Consider the following 23911-nt stretch of genomic DNA (forward strand, 5'->3'; position numbering starts at 1 on the left):
AACAATGTGAATGAGCCATAATTATACATATATACCCTCCTTCTAGAGCCTCCCTCCCTTACCCTCACTTCACCCTCTAGGCCATCACAGAGGACCAGACTGGGCTCCCAGTGTTATACAGCAATCTCTCCCCAACTATCTCCTCTACACACTATAGTGTATATGTGTTGATGCTACTAACATATCAATCATGTACAAAAATAGTAAACATTATTTTCTAAATTTATTTGACCAAGACATCTATTTCCTGGGAGTGTTTCACAGTACCAGAGTTCCATAAAAAAGCACCGAGGAAGTAGGAATACCAACTAGGGTTGTATATTCCACCTAGAGCAAATTCTTTATGAAGGAACAAGTAAGAAGAACAAACTGTACCTAACATGAAATGTAATCTTAAGAAAGATATAATAATCTCAATATAAAGAACAAAAAAATATAATCAGAAACACTGAAATAAGTTGGTCCAGTTAAGGGGAAAAGTCAGGTTTTATATTCAAAAGGCTCATGATTCCACTAGCAAGAAGTTATTATTCCGTGGAAAAGGAGTGACTTAATTTATGTATTTGAGAGACAGACTAGACAAAGCAAGGCTCATTTCCTGGTTCCTCCTTTCAGGATCTGCTTTCCTAGATAGGATGCTTTCTGTTCTGCTTTCCTGTACATGATGCAGGGAAGGTCTACAGTTGTCGAGAACTGCCCAGACTATTTGCAGAAGTCTGTCTGATTTCAGGGTGGAGTGTTACCAAGCCATTTAGGATGTATATCGAATGCTAACTTCTTTAACTGACTAATTAGTAAGAGAAAGTTGATATGTCTCCTGTGTCTTATATATCAACTCAGTTCTTGTTTTCTAAGGCACATGTATTTGTTTCCTTGGGAGAAAATCAAAGTTGGATCTGTTCTCTGTTATAAAATTTCTAAAAGGTTAGCTTACAAAAGCATTTCCAGCATGTCGAAAGTTGGGCAAGTTATGGCTAAAACCTGAAGAGGATGAGAATGAGAGTCATACAGACAGCATAAAATTCTAAAAATACATATTCTTTAGTTCTTAAGCCTATGGTGCCATTCTTTTTTATCCATTATTAACAGTTTCTTCCACCAGAGTAAGTTAGTATTTATAGCCACTTAAATGTCAGAAAATCCACTCAAAGCTTCACAAACCTGATTACAGTTGAGCACATTACTTTAAATGGTTTATTAACTGTTCCTAAGATATACGATTTATATTAATGCATATAGTCAGATTTGCTCATTCAATAACTCTTTATTGATCATGGGGTAAACCTGTGGTTATAAGGGAAAAAATACTTTCATTTTTGTATTTGTCTTCCTGCTCAAAAATATTAAATCCCTTTTTATATTCTAGTATAATAAATGTTCCTGCATATTCAGAGCTCCCCAGTAAAGTCAGAAGTACTCACAGGAGATGACATGGATAATGTGTGCTAATAGTAGGGTAGTCTTGGTCAACTGAAACAAGTGATGACAGACACCAAAATGACAATTTTTTGCTATTTACCTAGACAATGTACAAACTAAGTCTCCTAGGCAGAACGTAATAGATATTTTTATTCAAGACAGATTTTATGCTTCCCCTCCTACATGTCCCTCACCACAGTTCTTTTTCTCAGCCATGGCCATGGCCAGATTTTTCTCTGAACTTGTACAGACTGGCATGTTCAAGAAGCAGTCCAGCTAACTTTACCCTGATTAAATCACCATAGAGGTTTGGCCTCCTGGACCGCTTCTCAACAGAAGTTTTCAGAAATACATACTGTCCTTTAAACAAGCTTAATCTTCTCTGGCCCTCAGAAGAGTAGAAAGAATATTAAGTTAGAAACCCTCAGAGATCTCTCAAACAGAAACTAGATCAAGTTTTCTTTTTACTCTGAGCTAAGAACAATTATTTCTCAGTGTGTTAAATAAACCACAGGGTGAAGTAAAAATTGGTGTCAGATACAGAAAATGGTCATTTTGATAAGTATCAAATGAAAGAGAAAAGACAAAATTTTACATCTAGCATTTCTGGAAAGAGTCTTTTAAGTATAATGTATTGAATACAATGAAAGGGATTACAATACTACACGCATAAGCATACCTGTAGTCCTAACATATACTGTGGGTTAAGCATTGCTATGAATAACTACCAACAGCCAGATATTTATCAATATTCCTTGTGCCAGATTTCAGCAATAAATGTAGTTTAAATAAAAAAATTTCCCTCTGCAAATCCAAAGATTTTACTAAGTTCCAAGAGGGAAGAGATTTTCATCTTTTGTTAATTATTAAAAATGACCAGTACCTGGCACATAGGTACATTAAATAGTTGAGCAACTATCTGATTTAAAAAAAAATAAAAATAAAACTTTAGAAATGGAGATGAGGAATGATAAGTAAGAGTTATAAAAAGCTTACTGTGTGCTCAGGATTACTCTAGCAATAGTATTAAAACCGTTCTCAATCCTTAAAACAATGTGATATATTCAAAATCAAGTCTGTCTGCACTCATGTTAAGTACAACTATAACTTTTAATACTGCATGATCTCATGCAGTATTCCATGTTATCAAAGCATACGTATAAATTTTGTCACAAGGTGACCTTTTCCATATAACACAACCATAAAATCTACAACATAATCAAGTATACAAAATATGCTCTTGACAATCTAGTGTATCAGCATAAATCGAAAACAAACGAAAATATTCTCTGTGGCATTTTCTTTGTCTTTTGTGGGTAAGACTGACAACCACCAAAACCAAAAGTTAATTTACAGCCAAATTAATCAAGGCTAATTCTTGTTCAACTTATATAGCAATCAAGTGATTTTCATAATAGAATCTATTAAATTAGGTGTTTCTATTATTATGTTAGTTTATATTTGAGTTAACATTCATGTCTTCCTCTCCAAAATACTTAAAATATTAAGCCATTTTACTTTTTACCAATGAAGTCTCAACAAGAAGAAAATGTGATTATGAAAAAAATTTAAATTTATGGAGAAATGTCATACCTACCAAAGGATTTATAAAGAATAATAAAATGAATACCCCCTGCATCTACCACACAAGTTAAGAACAGTATCAGCAGGGTGATCATATAATTTGCAACCTAACTGGAATACCTGAAAAAGAAAGGTAATGCTATTAAAATGTACACCAGTACCATAAGCATGAATTGGAACTACCTTGGGCAAACCAGAATCTATTGTTACCTTATTTAGCTGTGGCTTGAGAAGTTCCTTGATTATCCCTTGAAGTTCATATCCCTTCTTCTTTCTCACAAGAGGTAACCATGAAACTAAATGTATCTTATCCATTTTACTGTTAATGAGTATTTTTTGTGTTTCTTTGCTATTAAGAACATTCTTAAAGATGTCTTCTAAATAGATGTCTCCTGGCACAAAAGTTAGTTTCCCTACCATCTTTAACTAGGAATGGATCTTCTAAGTTATAGGGTAAATGTGTGTTCAACTTTATTAATATAATAGTAGGTGGGCTAACCAATCACCCATATTTTCCTATAGTTTAATTTTTTTCCTTTGTTTATATAACTTACCTCTACAATCTGTTTTGACTTTGTTTTTATTTATTATATGTTGTGACAATCTAATTTTTTTCCCTCAAAGAGCTAATTTTCACAATTCTATATGGTGAATGGAGAAGGCAATGGCACCCCACTCCAGTACTCTTGCCTGGAAAATCCCATGGATGGAGGAGCCTGGTAGGCTACAGTCCATGGGGTCGCTAAGAGTCAGACACGACTGAGAGACTTCACTTTCACTTTTCCCTTTCATGCACTGGAGAAGGAAATGGCAACCCACTCCAGTATTCTTGCCTGGAGAATCCTAGGGACAGCGGAGCCTGGTGGGCTGCCGTCTATAGGGTCGCAAAGAGTCGGACACGACTGAAGCGACTTAGCAGTAGCAGCAGTAGCATATGGTGAATATCAATCCTTTCCCAGTTGGTTTGGCATGCTTCCCCCCAAATCAAGTTCTTACACAAGCAAAAATCTATGTCAGCCCTACTTACTGTGTTCGTTCAGGCCAATAGTGTTGATATTATCTTCTATGATGACATGATCCATCAACCCAGCACAAGAGAACACACCTATTTAGTGACCAGAAAGCTTATGCTCTTGGATTTATTCTCTCAATCTCTCCTGGTCACAGGTTGTTACAGATAAGCATCCTTTTAATTTGCTACATCATTTTCTTTTAAAGTTAATACTTTAAATAATGTGTAAATGAACTTGTGAAGCACAACTTATCCTGGGGTTCCATGAAAGACAGTTAGAAAATCATACTTTCTCCAGATGAAATGCAATATACTTCTCCCTATTTGAACTCCTGCTATAGGGATATTTGCTATAATGACTTGCATAGCCTTTTTTTTTAACCTAAAATTTGCAATTGACTTGAAATCTACTCTACTGAATGTGCACACCTGCACACTGAAAACTGTTCTGCAGGGGTCCATAGGATCAAGAGTAATATAACTGCACATAAACTGTTCTCTGCTAGTTCAAATTCTTTAAAGGCACTGTTCATCATTGCTATTTTCTTCCCATCTTTTTCTTGAGAATTTAACCCTTCATAGGTCCCAGAGTTTGCTTCTACCATAGACCTGGAGGCACAGCAACCTCAGCCCAGTTTAGATAGTATCTTTAATATATTATTTTGTCATTTATTTTACAATATGAGCATACTGCAGTATAGGAGATAATAACACAGATCTGATACTGAATAGTACCTCTGAGTCTTTCACACAACTAATGAATTCATAAAATGTTAAATAATTAGATACTATTTTTAATGCTTTATGTTACACAGAAATCCTTGGTGGATAGTCAAGTGCTAGTGAGACCTGGGGAAATTAGTTGGAATTTGCACAGGCTATAAACATATTATTACTTTCTTATTTAAAATTACAGGATTCACAGACTAGATGCAACATGAAATTTGCTGCTAAGCTTTTAATAATGAATTTGATTAGTCAGAGTCCTAAAATTGTCATTTGATAAAGTGATTTGACAAATCACATTTCAGCCTTGTCTCTGATGATACCCAGATAATCTTGGAAGTTCTAGGTTTTCCCAAACTCCTAATTATAATCTCTGGCTTACTAATGGAATGCTAAATCTCACCTAGTCTTCCATGGCTCTCCTTATCCTTGAAAAGCCTATGACTATTTCTTCCTTGTCCTGACAACCATACATGGTAAATGCTATTAACAGCGGCTGCTGTTAACATAGGGAGAAGGCAATGGCAACCCACTCCAGTACTCTTGCCTGGAAAATCCCATGGGTGGAGGAGCCTGGTAGGCTGCAGTCCATGGGGTCGCTAAGGGTCGGACACGACTGAGCGACTTCACTTTCACTTTTCACTTTCATGCATCGGAGAAGGAAATGGCAACCCACTCCAGTGTTCTTGCCTGGAGAATCCCAGGGACGGGGGAGCCTGGTGGGCTGCCATCTATGGGGTCGCACAGAGTCGGATACGACTGAAGCGACTTAGCAGCAGCAGCAGCTGTTAACATAATAACCAAAGATACAAGCAAAATTATTTTAAATATTGGGAAAATATTTGCAGTTCACAAACTTGAGGCAAATGAAGTATTACATGACCTCCAGATCTTGAGACTAGTAAGTACTTACATATTCCTACAGGAACACATCATACTGTGGCACACATTAAGAGACCTTTCGAAAGGGTCATTTAAGTTTATACAAGTAACTTCCCCACCAAAAGCAAACCAACAAAATGTCTGACCATTTAATCTACTATACCAAAGTAAAAATTCTCCAAATGGATGGGGAAAATCAGTATGACTAGATCCTGTACTCTACCATCTTATCCTTTTCTTCTGAAAATAACCTACATGAATATATGATGGAAAGACAATATAAAAATGAACATCTAACACTGTACCTGACACACAGTATATGCTCAATATATTTTTGCCTATTGAGTGAATTTACTACTTGGCATGTTAAGACTTTTCTTTTAAGTAACAGAAAATTCATATTTTATCCATAGAGAAAAAAATTAACTCAAGAAAAATCAAACCAAATCTTCTTACCCACAGTCTGGAGCTGGACACCACCTACAATCAGGATCTGCAACGAGCCACCGTCTAAGCATAAATTCTTCATATTTTTCCATCAAGACATCATCACTTAATATCAACCGGATATCGTGGGGATTAAACCGTTCAGTACATTCTGGGCAACTGATATTAACTCTACTTTCAGAAATTTCTATCCTTAGATATTGTCGTAAGCAATCCACACAGGATCTGTGGTGACAAGTCATGATGTCAGGAAACCTGTCTCTAGAATGCCGCAGAAGGCAGAGGGGGCACTCTATGGCATCTCCAGCTTGTTTGCTGACAGAGGTCGGCCCAGTGTCAGAGGAGGTGTGTGTAGAGAAAATGGAGTTCTTGTCAGTACACATTTCAGAATGTATACTCTCAATACTTGCAATTCCATCCACCCCGCCATTCAGCTCCCTTGATTTACGTTTGTTATCCTTTTTCCTCCGAAACAGAGAGCCTATTGAAATTCTTCTTTTTTTGGGTGCCTTTTTGACTGAAGGCAAGCTCACAGATGAAGCAGAAGACTGAAGATCTCGATCTGAACCCATCTGCCGATGTAAACTCATGTCTAAAATGCTCATTAGAATTGAGTCAGGGTCTGTGTTTACACACAGCCCGTCATTATATTTAAAGATAAAATCTATTTCTTGTTCTTGCATTCAGATTAAGTCATGATGTTAGAAAATCCTACTTGGTTCCTTCAGAGAATTCTTGAAAGGGTTCAGTTTATAGAAGACTTATCACGGATGTTCTGAAAGACAGAAGCAAACAAAACACCACGATCCTTTAATTGTATTCACCACGTGCGTGTCTTTTTAATAAACTTACAAACTCTATGAAACATCAAACAAGTATGTACTTTAATCACTGGTTTTTGGTTTTGATTTTTTAAAATAAGGCCAGTTTATGGTAGTGCTAGTGGTAAAGAACCTGCCTGCCAACGCAGGAGATGTAATGATAAGCGAATTCAATCCCTGGGTCGGGAAGATCCCCTGGAGGAGAGCATGGCAACCCACGACAGTATTTTTGCGTAGAGAATCCCGTGGACAGAGGAGCCTGGTGGGCTACAGTCCATAGGGCCGCAAAGAGTCAGACTTAGCACGCAGCACGTTAGCAGTGAGCAGTCTACAAGAGATATAAAACCAATGCTGATATAACAAAGATATTATTTAATCTTAAGAATCTAGATTTGAGTTGACCTTATTATTAAAATCTTGTATAAAACTTCTGATTTTTATCACACTCAAACCTCAATGATTCCCACTGCCTTTAGGAGTTTTTTAAAAACTGACTATAAAATGTACATGCAAATACAAAGGGCTAAGGAGAGCTTACACAACTTTGAAGAATAATGTGTATGTGGAGAGGGAGCAGGAGATGCTCTTACACTGGCAGAAATAATGACTCACTATAAAGTTACAGTAATTAGGAAGACAGTGTGGTACAACACAAAAATGGATATAAAGACCAGTGGGGAACAAAACACAGTCCAGGAAAAAAGTCTCACTTATATACATGAATACCTGACTTACTGTCAAAGGTGACCCTGCTGAGCATTAAGAATGGCCTTGTCAAAAACAAAACAAAAACAATATAGTACTGTTTTACTGGCTACCATCTGAGGAAAGGAACTTAACCTATAGGTAACCCTCTGCATAAAAATCAATTCCAGATGGTTAATAGATCTAAATGTGAGAAATAAAATCATAACACTTCTAGAAGCCAGTAGAAGAGAATATTTCAATGAAAAGATTCCTTAAATGAAACATACTAAAGTACCTGCCATAAAAGACTGTTAATTACACTACAATAAAATCACAAGATAGTATTAAGGGAGTGGGAGAATACATTTGCCACATAAAACTAATAAAGGACCAGTAACTGGAATATAGAAAGAATACTCAGAAATCAAGACAAAGCAGAAAAATAGAAAAACGAGTGAGGGATGCTCACAGGCTCTTCACAAAAGAATATGAAAAAGTGGTCAACGTCATTTGTTGTACACATTAAAGCCACACTGAAAGACACTACACACCCGGCAGGATGGCTAAAATTCCAACAGACATTTCCAAATGTTAGCAAAGATGTGGACTGCTGATAGGTGGAGAAGGCAATGGCACCCCACTCCAGTACTCTTGCCTGGAAAATCCCATGGACGGAGGAGCCTGGTGGGCTGCAGTCCATGGGGTCACTAAGAGTTGGACATGACTGAGCGACTTCACTTTCACTTTTCACTTTCATTCACTGGAGGAGGAAATAGCAACCCACTCCAGCGTTCTTGCTTGGAGAATCCCAGGGACGGGGGAGCCTGGTGGGCTGCCATCTATGGGGTTGCACAGAGACGGATATGACTGATGCGACTTGGCGGCAGCAGCAGCAGCTGATAGGAGTGTAAAATGGCATAACTACTTTGGAAAACTGCTCAATGGTATCTACCAAATTTGGACATATGGATACTCTATTACTATAATATGTAATAGTGCCTATTACATACTGATACTCCTAGATATGAATAGACAAGAGAAATGAATGCATACATGCATCAAAACATTCACATAACAATATTTATGGCAACACTAGTTATAACAAGCCCAAACACTGGCTGCTGCTGCTAAGTCCCTTCAGTCATGTCCGACTCTGTGCGACCCCAGAGACAGCAGCCCACCAGGCTCCCCCGTCCCTGGGACTCTCCAGGCAAGAACACTGGAGTGGGTTGCCATTTCCTTCCCCAATGCATGAAAGTGAAAAGTGAAAGTGAAGTCGCTCAGTCGTGTCCGACCCTTAGCGACCCCATGGACTGCAGCCTACCAGGCTCTTCTGTCCATAGGATTTTCCAGGCAAGAGTACTGGAGTGGGGACACAACCCATATTTCTATCAACAGTAGAATGGATAAGTAAATTGTGGTATATTCATTCCACTCAAGTATACCAGAAAGCAATGAAACTGAACAAAATACTGCTACTCATAAAACAAATATGAATCTCTCATAAAAGGATGTGTGTGTATGTGCTGTGCCTAGTTGCTCAGTTCTGCAGACCCTTTGTGACCCCATGGGCTGTAGCCCACCAGGTTCCTCAGTCCGTGGGGATTCTCCAGGCCATATGTCAGAAGTCAGGACTGTACCTACCTTTTGAGAAATGGCACATGTATAGTGGTTACGAAGTTATATTCACTTTGTGATAAATCACTGACCTACAGACTCATGGTTAATGCGTTTTTCTGGGTGATCTTTGTATCAGAATTAAAGGTTAAAAAAAAAAAAGCTCCCTGAGGTTACAGTCACATCTATTCTTAAGAAAGTCACATTTACTTTTCTAACACAAAATATAGAAAACCATTTCACTCAGGCAAACTTTATTCATGTCCAACAGTTTATACCTTCCCATCATCTGCTGCATATTCCCTTAATTCTGAGGGAAATACAGTGTAATGGTAGATTCAACTAAAATTTTCTGCATATTTTCTTCTTTACAGTTATTATTTTCTCTTGCATCTCAAAATGCTTCTGTACTCCAGGGTTCAATATACGTATCAAAGAACAGACTATCTTGGGGATCCTAAGAATTTATCATTTAAAACATTAAACCAGTGGTATTTAATGTATATCACCTGGAGAATTTTTCAAACACACTTTTAGAAATTTGATACCCACATAATTTATTATCTACTTAAGAACCTAGTAAGAGTGAGTGAAGGTGCTATTAATATTCAAAATAGGATGTGTGTGTGTTAGTCGCTCAGTTGTGTCCAACTCTTTGGGACCTCACGGACTGTAGCTCACCAGGTTCCTCTGTCCACGAAATTCTCCAGACAAGAATAATGGTGTGGGTTGCCATTCCCTTTTCCAGGGGATCTTCCTGATCAAACCCAGGTCTCCTGCATTGTGGGCAGATTCTTTAATGTCTGAGCTACCAGGGAAGCCCTTAAAATAGAATAATGGGGACAAATTAGAATATATGGTGATCCCACTTAGGAAGCCTTTCCAAAACATTGTGCAAATAAACAAATATACCTTAAAGGAAAATAAACAAACTTGAATACTAAAAAATTTAATATTTTTATATGGTAAAAAGTACAATAAAATAGGAAGACATGATAAATTAGTAAAATATAACAGTCTTTTACATATAACAATGAACAACTTTCCTTAGTATACAAACAGCTTTTACACATTAGTAAGAAAAAGATGTACAACTCAGTCATAAAATGAGCAAGGATATAGGAGGAAGAGTTTGGAGAAAAAGAAATACAAAAATTAGGAAGACCGGAAACAGTGTTCAACACACTAGAAATGAAAATTCAAACAGTAGATACCATCTCTGTACACATTGGGCTAATAAAGGTTGAAAGGGTTGCTGAGTGTGTACTGAAAGAAGCACCTTACATACTGTTGAGAGGAGAGCAGTCAGCACAACTCTGGGAACCAATTTAGCATTACCAACTAAACTCGAAATGGGACTGTTCTTTGATCAGCAATCCTACGTGTAAAATCTATCCTTCAGAAATTATAAGGACACAAGTGTGCAAAGAAAGTGTGCAAGGAAACTCACTGCAGCCTAGTTGACAGAAGGAAACAAAACAAGGCAAACAAGGCCCATACAAAACTTGGAAATAAGTGTCCAATGGGGAACTGGTAAAAATAAAAGAATCAACCACAATTTACAGGCAATGATAAGGAATAGATCTCTCTATATAACACTGAATGAGCAATAATAACTGCAAAACAGTAGTATGTATAGTATGAAACCATTTGTGGGAAAAAAATGCACCCACAGAGGTTTACAGGTACCTACAGAATTTCTGGAAAAATTTTAAACCATTAATAATAGCTATGTTGGGGAGAATAATCTTTAGTATTCACTTTCTGCCTTCTGCATAACTTACAATTGTATCATGAGCATCTATTGCTTACAGGTTAAAAAAAAAACCTAATTGAACCCCCCAATAACAAAAAACATATTCCACTCTAGAATTAACTGATCAAATTGAGAATGTGGTCCAGAACTTGTACATTTTGCAAATGTTCTCAGTAATTTAGTTGCACACACTGGTCAAGAACCACTAATACTAAAGAGTCTGCTAAGCTCTTGCACTTAAAAACAGAATTCTGTATGCTTGGTCTCCAAAACAAGGCTCCTTGTTTTTCATTACTTTAGGTACTAAAAATAAAAGTTCCATTAAAAAAAAGACAAAAAAAAAACCTCATGAAGGAACCGGAGAAGGCAACGGCAACCCACCCCAGTATTCTCGCGTGGAAAATCCCATGGACAGAGGAGCCTGGTAGGCTGCAGTCCATGGGGTCGCTAAGAGTCGGACATGGCTGAGCAACTTCACTTTCACTTTTCACTTTCATGCATTGGAGAAGGAAATGGCAACCCACTCCAGTGTTCTTGCCTGGAGAATCCCAGGGCCAGGGGAGCCTGGTGGGCTGCCATCTATGGGGTCGCACAGAGTCAGACACAACTGATGTGATTTAGCAGCAGCAGCAGCAGCATGAAGGAACACTTCCAAACCCATTCTATGAGGCCACCATCACCCTGATACCAAAACCAGACAAAGACATCACAAAAAAAGAAAAGTACAGGCCAATATCACTGACGAACACAGATACAAAAATCCTCAACAAAATTCTTGCCAACAGAACCCAACAACACATTAAAAGGATCATACACCATGACCAAGTGAGGTTTATTCCAGGGATGCAAGGATTCAACATATACAAATCAATCAATGTGATGCAACATATTAACAAATTGAAAGATAAAAATATGATAATCTCAATAGATGCAGAAAAAGTGTTCGACAAAATTCAGCACCCATTTCTGATAAAAATTCTTCAGAAAATGTTCACAAAAGGAACCTACCTCAACATAATAAATAAAGGTCATATATGACAAACACACAGCAAACATTTTCAACAGTGAAAAACTGAAAACATTTCCTCTAATCTGGAACAAGACACATACTAGATTAATAGTTGCAGGATTAGCTTTTTAAAAATAATTAATATAGTCAGAGTTATTGATAGCTAACTTATTTATCAATAACTTTCACTAAGTTATTGAAAAACTCAACATTGAAAAAACTAACATCATGGCATCTTGTCCCATCACTTCATGGCAAATAGATGGGGAAACAATGGAAACAGTGACAGATGTTATTTACTTGGGCTCCAAAATCACTGCAGATGGTGACTGCAGCCATGAAATTAAAAGACGCTTGCTCCTTGGAAGAAAAGTTATGACAAACCTAGACAGCATAGAAAAAGGAGAGACACTATTTTACCGACAAAGGTCTGTATAGTCAAAGCTATAGCTTTTCCAGCAGTCATGTATGGATGTGAGAGACCATAAAGAAAACTGAGCACCAAAGAATTGATGCTTTTGAATTATGGTGCTGAAGAAGACCCTGGAAAGTCCCTTGGACAGCAAGGAGATCAAACCAGTCAATCCTAAAGGAAATTAACCCTGAATATTCATTGGAAGGACTGATGCTGAAGCTCCAATATTTTGGCCACTTGATGCGAAGAGCCAACTCATTGCAAAAGATCCTAATGCAGGGAAAGATTGAAGGCAAAAGAGAAGGGGGCGACAGAGGATGAGATGGTTAGATAGCATCAATGACTCAGTGAACATGCATTTGAGCAAACTCCAGGAAATAGTGGATAGGGGAGCTAGGAGTGCTGTAGAGTCGGACACGACTTGGCAACTGAACAACAAGAAGAAATAGGAATGGCCCACAACAGGAATTTCTACCACGTATGCCAAAGCCTTGTGGATCAAAGATGTAGTATAAGTGCTGATAACTTTGTACTGACACATCAAAAATAATCTAATTTGGCAGAATGCTATTTTTTATACTTCATAAAAATTATGGAAGTTGAACATTCCAGGTGAAGTATCTAATCAATAATTACAATATTGTTTTAAGTGAAAAGGTGTTGTAGATTTTAAACACTTAACTTATAAACACAGGATAGATATGAGCAACTAGAAAGCTCAAATCTATACAAAGAGCAGCCTATGTTTGAAAAGCTATATATATCATTCAGGATCCTGGCCAAAACCCAAGGAATTTTCAAAGAGGTGACTGAAGTGCTCACTTACAAAGGTGTGGGTAGGGTTAAAGGAATGAACAGTGATGGCAAAGTACTCAGAAAGCCACTGCTACCCTTTGGAAAAAAAGGGCAGGGAGGGAGGGAGCTGTCCAATGGCAGTTGGAAGAATAAACATACAGCTTCTCTCTTCTCGAGACCTCTAATATCCACCAATGCCTCACAGTGGCTAAACCGAATGAGAAACGAACAAAGGAGGCCAAGGGAGGCAGTCCTTAGGGTAAGTCAGCCTCCTAGAGGGCACAGAGCAAGCCAGGGGAGGAGGATGAGTGGGTCTGGAGCAGCAAATAAAAACATTCACTCTGGATGTATAAAGAAGAGAATTTGGGAGTCAAGACCTGGTCAGACATTGCTAGTTACAAAAATCTTAGATAATGTCCATTCCTGAGTCTGTGAGCTCCACTACAAAATATGTGATCTCCACTTACTTCAAATAGATGTTATGACAAGAAAGTGAAATAGGCACAGGCTAAAATTAGGCACTATCCTAAATGTTAGCTGAAATGAAATGTAAGACAAGTTTTATATTTCTAGTACCTAACACAACTTGTAACTTACAGTAGGTGCCTAAGACACACTGGATAAATAAATCATGATGCATGACACGTAAGTGGAAGTAAGGAACTGAGGATTTGTTCACATCTTTGCTTTTGGCTTGTTACTGCTGCTGCTGCTACGTCGCTTCAGTCATGTCCAACTCTGTGCAACCCCATAGATGGCAGCCCACCTGGCTCCCCCATCCCTGGGATTCTCCAGGCAAGAACACTGGAGTGGTTGCCATTTCCTTCTCCAATGCATGAAAGTGAAAAGAGAAAGTGAAGTCGCTCAGTTGTGTCTGACTCCTAGCGACCCCATGGACTGCAGCCTACTGCTGTAAGGTTCTTTTTAAGTGATACAACCTTACTACATTCAGCTTTTTAAACTGTAAAAAGAATCTTGACCCCACAAGTGCTACAGGATAGATAAGATCATGTTAACTATCCTGACATTATACAACTTCAACCAATAAACATCTCCCAACCACAAATGTTTTAGTAGCATCTACTAATCACCCACATGCCTAAGTGATTTAAGACTCATGAAAGGATATTTTGCAGAAAATAGGCTGGGCAAAAAAAAAAAAAAGGACAATAAAGGAATTATTTCCCAAGAGAAAATCCCACTCAACTCTTGAATATCTGTTTTTGCCTATTATTCAGCTAAAATTGGGTTTCTTCTATTACTTCTCACAAAAGTAAAAAAATGGAGAAAACCGAATAATTTTGTATTGATAAACACTAAAAGTATCCACAGTTTCTGATTCTAATTTCTTTTACTGATGTCTGACACCCAGTTCAGCACCTCTAGAACATGGTAATAAAAGTAGCATGCCAAAACACTTACTTGCACTGTTGAAGAAAACAGAACAAGGACTAAGTATAAAGTAGTTTTTGTTTGTTTGAAGTGAGAAGGGAACAGGTACAGAGATTCCCAGCACAGCTTCTATTGATCATTAATTCTGGTCACTACTGAAGCCCAAGCTATTTCATATTCAAGTGAGGGTCAAGAAAGGAGATAAAGAAATAAGACTTTCTATTTTAGATTCTAGTAAAAAACTATTTTATATTACAAAAGCATAACAGGCCATTAAACTTCTTCAGCAATATATACTTATATTGAGAGGCTGAGAGAAGATGATGAATAAAAGATAAAATTTTAATGAGTATACATCTGGTATTAAACATGGTTCTCACATGTTTATAAGTCAGATTTCGCTTTCTGTGAACTAACCACATGTTCATACTCTGCTGTCGGTATAAGGTTTTTTTATATAAAGGAACTCTACTATTATGTGTCAAATACATAAAAAAAACAACCTGCATGCAATTTTCCAACATAGAAATGAAACTTTCGTGTGTGTGTGTGTTCAAATTCACATATTTTTCTCTTTATGACTTTTGGATTCTATACCTGTCTTGGAATGATCCTGCTCACTCCAAGATCACATTTTTAAAATTCATTCATATTTCTTTCTGGTACTTCTATATTTTGTTTATTGCTTACATCGTTTATCCATTTCAATTTATTTTCATGTTAGAACTAAGTAGAGATCAAAGTTTGATTTTTTTCTAAATGGCTAGCCAGTTTTCTCAACACCAGTTACTGAATAATTATCTCCTTTCTACTTACCTCTGACCTAATTTGATAAGCTACTTCTTAGTGCATAAATTTCTTGCTATCTAGGTGGTAGGGACTTCCAAAATGCCAGCTGCTATCTAGGTGGTAGCAATTCCAAAATATGCACTTGAAATAAACAACCAAACTGTTTTGTTCCAATTTTTGCTCCCACCAACTGGAAAGGTGCTTATTCCCCTGGATTCTAATCAACATTCTATATTATTTCAATAGCTTTTTCTAAGTTGTGGGGAAAAAAAAGTAAGCTACTTTCATTTCAATTTCTTTGATTACTAAACAAATCGAACATTTGTTCACACTTACAGCCCTCTTTATTTTTTCAATGATTTACCTGTTCATATGTTTTTGCCCATTTTTTACACTGGAATATTAATGGTCCTCTTCAATTTTAAAACTTTCATATTTATTTCCTCTTAATATTTGCCCTTTAATTTTGTCATTTTTGAAGTAAAGAGGTTTAAAATGTTTATTTAATTACATCTACCAGTTCTTCTGTAAATTCTTTCATCACTTTATATGCTTACAAAACATTTTCTGGGGATAAAATCTATTTATTGACACATTTACCATTTGTGGTACTCTTTATTCCTTCTTGTGGATCCAAGTTTCATCTGATGTCTTGATATTATTTCCCTCCAACCTGAAGAACTTCCTTAAACATTTCTTCATGTTGCAGATTTCCTATCAATGAATTCTCTCAAGTTTTGTTTATTTGAAAAATGTCCTATTTCACCTTCATTTTCATGAGTATTCTTTTCTGAATACAGAATTCCAGGTTGATAACTTTCTCCTTTCAGAACTTAAAATAGGTCATTCCATTTTCTTCTGATCGCCAATCATTTCTGATTAAGTCATCATTCACTGATATTTTAATTCCTCTGTAGTAATGTGTGTTTTTTCTCCTTTGGCTGCATTAACATTTTCTATCTTTGATGTTCAGCAGGTTTGATCAAAATATACCTAGATGTTATTTTCTCTGTATTTATCATAGCTGGGGTTCATTGACCTTCTTCAATTTCAAGTTGATTTAATTTTTTGGCAATTGTTTCTTTACGTATTTTTTTACTCTACTGTCTGTGTCTCTCTCTTCTCTCTCTTTCTGCCAAGGCTCTGTTCATTTTTTGTATTTTTTATCCATTCTTTGGATTTGCAAATTTTTATTGATCTACCTTCGAGTTCATCAACTTTTTTCTCTGCCTGCTCCAGTCTGTTGTTAAATCCATTCAATTGTACTTTTCAGTTCTAGATTTGTCAGGATACATTTAACAGGAGGCTTCCTGTGTGCTGTTTTCAGTCTTGCATGAATTCTATGTTCCTTAACAGCACCTGAATACAGGTGCCAGAGAGCTGGCAAGCCAGCTTTCTGGGATAACAGAAATTCATGTATCTCATTCATATGGAAAATAGCTTTTCCATATGGTGAACAGCAGCCATTTACAACTCTCTTCCCTTCTGATATGTAAAGGAACTTTTACAACCCCCTCTCTAGAGAATGATTCTAGCCTCTGGCTTTCTGGATGACTTGTGATTCTTGATCCCTGTAAACGCCTTTGTTCCACCAGAGCACTGGTCCCCGTGTCTTTCTCTCTCTCTCTCTCTTTCTGTCCCCTTCAGGCTGCTCAGCCTCTTTTCTTCTTCCTTTTACTTTCTTATTGGTCGACTCTGTACTCCCAAGTTCCGGTCCATTTAAAGGGCCACAACAATTAAGACTGTCTATTCTTCTATAGTTTCTATTTCTCTGTTGAAATTGCCCACCTATATTCAGTCATCATGATCATGCATCTCCCTTTAGGTCACTGAATATATTACAGTTGCTTTCAAGTCTGTTAATTCTGCTAATTTTAGGGCCTGCTATCATTCTGGGGTCAGTGGTCGTGACATTACATCACATTTTCCCAATTCTTCACCTGTCTAGTAGTTGTCTATTATAAACTGGGTATTGTGGACATTATGCAGTAGAGTGTGCATGAACAGTATGAAAAGGCAAAAGGATAGGACACTGAAAGATGAACTCCCCAGGTCAGTGGGTGCCCAATATGCTAATGGAGATCAGTGGAGAAATAACTCTAGAAAGAATGATGGGATGGAGCCAAAGCAAAAACGATACCCAACTGTGGATGTGACTGGTGATAGACGCAAAGTCCGATGCTGTAAAGAGCAATATTGCATAGGAACCTGGAATGTTAGGTCCATGAATCAAGGCAAACTGGAAGTGGTCAAACAGGAGATGGCAAGAGTGAACGTCGACATTCTAGGAATCAGCGAACTAAGATGGACTGGAATAGGTGAATTTAACTCAGATGACCATTATATCTACTACTGTGGGCAAGAATCCCTTAGAAGAAATGGAGTAGCCATCATGGTCAACAAGAGAGTCCAAAATGCAGTACTTGGATGCAATCTCAAAAACGACAGAATGATCTCTGTTCGTTTCCAAGGCAAACCATTCAATATCATGGTAATCCAAGTCTATGCCCCAACCAGTAACGCCGAAGAAGCTGAAGTTGAACGATTCTATGAAGATCTACAAGACCTTCTAGAACTAACACCCAAAAAAGATGTCCTTTTCATTATAGGGGACTGGAATGCAAAAGTAGGAAGTCAAGAAACACCTGGCGTAACAGGCAAGTTTGGCCTTGGAGTACAAAATGAAGCAGGGCAAAGGCTAATAGAGTTTTGCCACGAGAACGCACTGGTAATAGCAAACAACCTATTCCAACAACACAAGAGAAGACTCTACACGTGGACATCACCAGATGGTCAACACCGAAATCAGATTGATTATATTCTTTGCAGCCAAAGATGGAGAAGCTCTATACAGTCAGCAAAAACAAGACCAGGAGCAGACTGTGGCTCAGATCATGAACTGCTTATTGCCAAATTCAGACTTAAATTGAAGAAAGTAGGGAAAACCACTAGACCATTCAGGTATGACCTAGATCAAATCCCTTATGAGTATACAGTGGAAGTGACAAATAGATTTAAGGGACTAGACCTGATAGACAGAGTGCCTGATGAACTATGGACAGAGGTTCGTGACATTGTACAGGAGACAGGGATCAAGAAAATCCCCATGGAAAAGAAATGAAAAAAAGCAAAATGGCTGTCTGAGGAGGCCTTACAGATAGCTGGGAAGAGAAGAGAAGCGAAAAGCAAAGGAGAAAAGGAAAGATATTCCCATCTCAATGCAGAGTTCCAAAGAATAGCAAGGAGAGATAAGAAAGCCTTCCTCAGCGATCAGTGCAAACAAATAGAGGAAAACAACAGATTGGGAAAGACTAGAGATCTCTTCAAGAAAATTCGAGATACCAAAGGAACATTTCATGCAAAGATGGGCTCGATAAAGGACAGAAATGGTATGGACCTAACAGAAGCAGAAGATATTAAGAAGAGGTGGCAAGAATACACAGAAGAACTGTACAAAAAAGATCTTCACGACCCAGATAATCACGATGGTGTGATCGCTCACCTAGAGCCAGACATCCTGGAATGTGAAGTCAAGTGGGCCTTAGAAAGCATCACTACGAACAAAGCTAGTGGAGGTGATGGAATTCCAGTTGAGCTATTTCAAATCCTCAAAGGTGATGCTGTGAAAGTGCTGCACTTGATATGCCAGCAAATTTGGAAAACTCAGCAATGGCCACAAGACTGGAAAAGGTCAGTTTTCGTTCCAATCCCAAAGAAAGGCAATGCCAAAGAATGCTCAAACTACTGCACAATTGCACTCATCTCACACGCTAGTAAAGTAATGCTCAACATTCTCCAAGCCAGGCTTCAGCAATACGTGAACCGTGAACTTCCAGATGTTCAAGCTGGTTTTAGAAAAGGCAGAGGAACCAGAGATCAAATTGCCAATATCCGCTGGATCATCGAAAAAGCAAGAGAGTTCCAGAAAAACATCTATTTCTGCTTTATTGACTATGCTAAAGCCTTTGACTGTGTGGATCACAATAAACTGTGGAAAATTCTGAAAGAGATGGGAATACCAGACCATCTGACCTGTCTCTTGAGAAACCTGTATGCAGGTCAGGAAGCAACAGTTAGAACTGGACATGGAACAACAGACTGGTTCCAAATAGGAAAAGGAGTACGTCAAGGCTGTATATTGTCACCCTGCTTATTTAACTTATATGCAGAGTACATCATGAGAAACGCTGGGCTGGAAGAAACACAAGCTGGAATCAAGATTGCTGGGAGAAATATCAATAACCTCAGATATGCGGATGACACCACCCTTATGGCAGAGAGTGAAGAACTAAAGAGCCTCTTGATGAAGGTGAAGGAGGAGAGTGAAAAAGTTGGCTTAAAGCTCAACGTTCAGAAAACTAAGATCATGGCATCTGGTCCAATCACTCCATGGGAAACAGATGGGGAAACAGTGGAAACAGTGTCAGACTTTATTTTTGGGGGCTCCAGAATCACTGCTGATGATGACTGCAGCCATGAAATTAAAAGACGCTTACTCCTTGGAAGGAAGGTTATGGCCAACCTAGATAGCATATTTAAAAGCAGAGACATTACTTTGCCAACAAAAGTCCGTCTAGTCAAGGCTATGGTTTTTCCAGTGGTCATGTATGGATGTGAGAGTTGGACGGTGAAGAAAGCTGAGCGCCAAAGAATTGATGCTTTTGAACTGTGGTGTTGGAGAAGACTCTTGAGAGTCCCTTGGACTGCAAGGAGATCCAATCAATCCATCCTAAAAGAGATCAATCCTGGGTGTTCATTGGAAGGTCTGATGTTGAAGCTGAAACTCCAATACTTTGGCCACCTCATGCGAAGGGTTGACTCACTGGAAAAGACCCTAATGCTGGGTAGGATTGGGGGCTGGAGGAGAAGGGGACGACAGAGGATGAAATGGTTGGATGGCATCACCGACTCGATGAACATAGGTTTGGGTAGACTCCGGGAGTTGGTGATGGATGGAGAGGCCTGGCGTGCTGCGATTCATGGGGTCGCAAAGAGTCGGACACGACTGAGCGACTGAACTGAACTGAACTGATGCAGTAGAGATATCTTCTTGTAAGAGTGAACATTTTTAATATACCTGGCAGTTAAATCTCTGGCTCATAAAGTCAAACTTGTGGAGGCTTGGATTTATGTTTTAAAATGCATCTCTGAGCACAAATGTTTTACCAAGCTCCTTTAATCTGGTGGGAATCAAACACCAAATTGTCCCTCCTGACCAGAGTACCAACTGAAATCTTTTCCAGTCTAACTGTTATTATTTTCCACTGAGCTCCATAGAATCTCTCTGCATAGTTCAGGGGTCACTAGCATATTTTAGGGGAGTTTTTCATAGATTTTAGGGCTATCTGACTATATAACTCCCTCCTTTCTGGGATTTATCCACTCAATTTCCAGCCATTCTGGCAGTCCCAAACTCTATCCCTTGACACCTTGAGCCAGTAAGACTAGTTTTCTGCTTGCTTTTCAGCTGTCCTGTGTTGCATGATCTTTTCCTCAAGAGGAACGTTGTATACATTTGAGGCAGGGGAAACATTTGGCAGTTTTCCAAAGGATACCTTTACCTAAAGATCTAAGATACAATATTCTTGAATCTGTATATGATGCTATTATAGGAAATTTTAGCTTAAGTATACAATTCATTATTCTTTATCAGCATTAATTCATTTATTCTTTCAACAAGTATGTTCAGTGTTTATCAGGTGCTAAATACTCTTCCAGGTGGTAGACACAGAATAGTGAACGAGAGAGACAAGCCCCCTGTTCTGTGGAACTTTCATTCTAGTGCATCCAAACCAAGCACTGAACAAAGACGTTTCCTACTATGTCTTCCCCAAACAGTAATACTAGACTTTGCAAGGATATAAATTATAATAAAGTGATTCCCTTTTTTCATAAGCATAATTTTGAAAGAAAAGACTTGATTTTATATGAGTATATATGATACTCCCATAATCTAAACATTTTAGTCCCAAAATCTAAATATGTATCAATATCTATTTAAAATTTTCTTTCTAAAAGACTGTACATATGTGCTTTTGACAGTATTCTGTTTTTCACAGTGACAGTAGTTTTTTAGCATCATAAATAGCAGACAATTTAAGTTGTACAAAGAGGGATCATTAGTTATCTGACCAAATTATCTAATATAGAGAAAATTAACTTAGCTAACTGAGCACGACTTCAGAAGCCAATGTTGGTGAATAAACAGTGGGGGATATACTCTATACTTAACTAAATTTTTTGGCCCTGCTCTTCCTCTAGAGTTAAAAAGTTCCTAAGGCAATGGAAAAAGGAAATATTTATCTTCCATAGCATTTCCTATACAGAGTTGCAAACAATAACATATCAAATTTAACTATGCCTAGGTACAATTTCGGAGAAGGCAATGGCACCCCACTCCAGTACTCTTGCCTGGAAAATCCCATGGATGGAGGAGCCTGGTAGGCTGCAGTCCATGGGGTTGCTAAGAGTCGGACACGACTCAGGTGACTTAGCAGGTACAATTTAATGTAGTAGCTGACTATAAAAAACAGAATTAATCATAAGCCATCCTTTGATCAGACCACAACTGGAAGTGATGTACTAGAAATGATATATCTGCATACAAGCTAATTTTGGCTCCAAGTAAATAGAGTTTTTGTACATCTGAACAAGTTCATTAAATTTTTTGGTTTTTCACATATGGTTTTCTCTGTACAGTGATACATCACTAAAGTTCATTATTATGAAGTTTCATATTGCTCAAAAAGGTTATTTAAATGTTTAAAGTTATCTTAAGTTATGTCATTTATCTTGCTGGTGTCAAATGTGAAATGTTATATTTTCCTCTAATAAATCTATTCCCCAATATAGCTGGAAAGTCAGCTATAGCAGCAATGCAGGCTCTGGGTATCATTCTTGCTGTCCAAATAATATTAAAGAGACAATCTCTCTTATAAAAACTCTGACTTATTAAACATCTCTTTATACAGTCTGTTAAAGTAAAAATACAATAGGCACAATAATAAATTTTTGGTGAGGGATAAAAATGCTTTAAAATACAGCTTATCCATGGATAGGCTTCATAGAAATCCATGAAATCTCTAAAACTGTATACTAAATTATAAATATAGGTATATTCCACAGATAGAATTCATAGCTTTCAACAGATTCTCCAAGGAGTCTAAAGTATAACAAAAGGATAACCACTACTGCTGAGATGGTAGAGTTTAATTTGCCAGTAAAAGTTAACATCAGATTCTGTAAATTGGGTCTGCTCTCACTAATTTACATTATCAGTACTATATTCATATCTATTCTAATTATTAGCTCAGTTAGAACACACTTCTATTCCTGTAAGATAAGTTGCAGTTCCAAAGAGTTAAGTTTGGGGAAAGATTAAAAAAAAATAAACAACCTTCATCTGTAAAACAAATGTCTCAGATTCATAATGCAAGAATAAATATAAGGTATGTAGATGGCCTAGAGTAACCCATCACACATTTAAAAAACAAAATCTAACTAATAAAGGCTAACTGTTGTACATGCAAAGGACAGCTGTGTATAAAGATATTACAGAGCTATTATGTCATCTTCACTTAAAATGGCAATTACCACTGAAAAATTTTTTAAGTTCATCAATCCTCATAAGGAAAGTCAATAACACTATCTCTATCCCAAGAATCCAGATTTCTTAGATCTGTATATAATATGCTCGTGTTTCTGAGGAGACATTCCAGTAATTAAAAGGCTATTTGGTTGTATTTCTAGCACCACTGCTGACTGTTTCTCACTGGCCATCAAACATTTTACTTCTTTGTGCTGTTCCATTTTAAATAGAGATAGTGTTTAAATAGAGAAAGTGTCAGCCTGTTTCATTTTCCTTCCATTTGCAGCTAGATGCAGTCATGTGTCCAGTTCTGGCCAATGTAATGTGAGGGTGATGATGCATGCCCCTTCCAGAACTAGTCCCTAAATCATCCTTTCAATCATCCTTTGAGTTCTCTCCCTTTCCTCACAAGCTGGCTGAATGTAGTAATTCCAGTGGTTGACTCCAAGCAGGGCTTGGGGACAGCTGAGTCACAAGACGGAAAGAACTGGGATACCTGAGTCACCCACATGGTTCTTTGTGTGAGTGAAAAATTAACTTTTATAGAGTTCTGCCATAAGATTTGGGGTTTTGTTTCAGACACAACTATCTTACCCAAGATGAGATAAAATGAGGGAATAACTTAAGAGTAGTTTGGAAGGAAAATTCTGAAAACAAATATAGGGTAATAATAGCTTATTTTTATTCAGAGAGTAAAGCATGGACTACGGAGTCACAAAGTTTGGGTTCAAGTTCAGATTCTGACACTAGCTGTGTGACATTGCATTAAATTACTAAGACTGTTTACTAAACTGTAAAATAGGAATAACAAATAACCCACAGTCCACAGAATTATTACTAGGATTAAATAAAATATATAAAGAATCTAGCACTAGTATGACATATTAATCATCTGACAAATATTAGCCATTATAAATATTTGAGAAGATGACACAAATGTAACTAAGCCACTTACTGGATAAAACTGTTTAA

The 23911-nt window shown here is 37.6% G+C and overlaps 1 protein-coding gene across 50 annotated transcripts in view; it reads right to left on the reverse strand.

The window, feature by feature from the left end:
• Positions 1–23911, reverse strand: part of RNF19A (ring finger protein 19A, RBR E3 ubiquitin protein ligase) — a 104348-nt gene that overhangs the window by 67964 nt on the left and 12473 nt on the right. For 32 of the 50 annotated variants that reach the window (XR_014057413.1, XR_014057411.1, XR_014057415.1 and 29 more), the window contains exon 2: positions 6080–6845. Coding sequence is in view for 9 of the 50 variants with exons in the window: in XM_081503434.1 (XP_081359560.1) it covers positions 6080–6753 (674 nt within the window). In the remaining 41 variants the exon portion in view is untranslated. Of the gene's footprint in view, positions 1–6079; positions 6846–9876; positions 10018–23911 lie in introns of all 50 variants that reach the window. The other 18 variants (XR_014057445.1, XR_014057434.1, XR_014057430.1 and 15 more) reach the window with 1 other exon arrangement.

The sequence above is a fragment of the Giraffa tippelskirchi genome, chromosome 6 (assembly GCF_054371585.1).
Source record: "Giraffa tippelskirchi isolate mGirTip1 chromosome 6, T2T-mGirTip1v1.2.pri, whole genome shotgun sequence".
NCBI classification, from domain to species: Eukaryota; Metazoa; Chordata; class Mammalia; order Artiodactyla; family Giraffidae; genus Giraffa; species Giraffa tippelskirchi.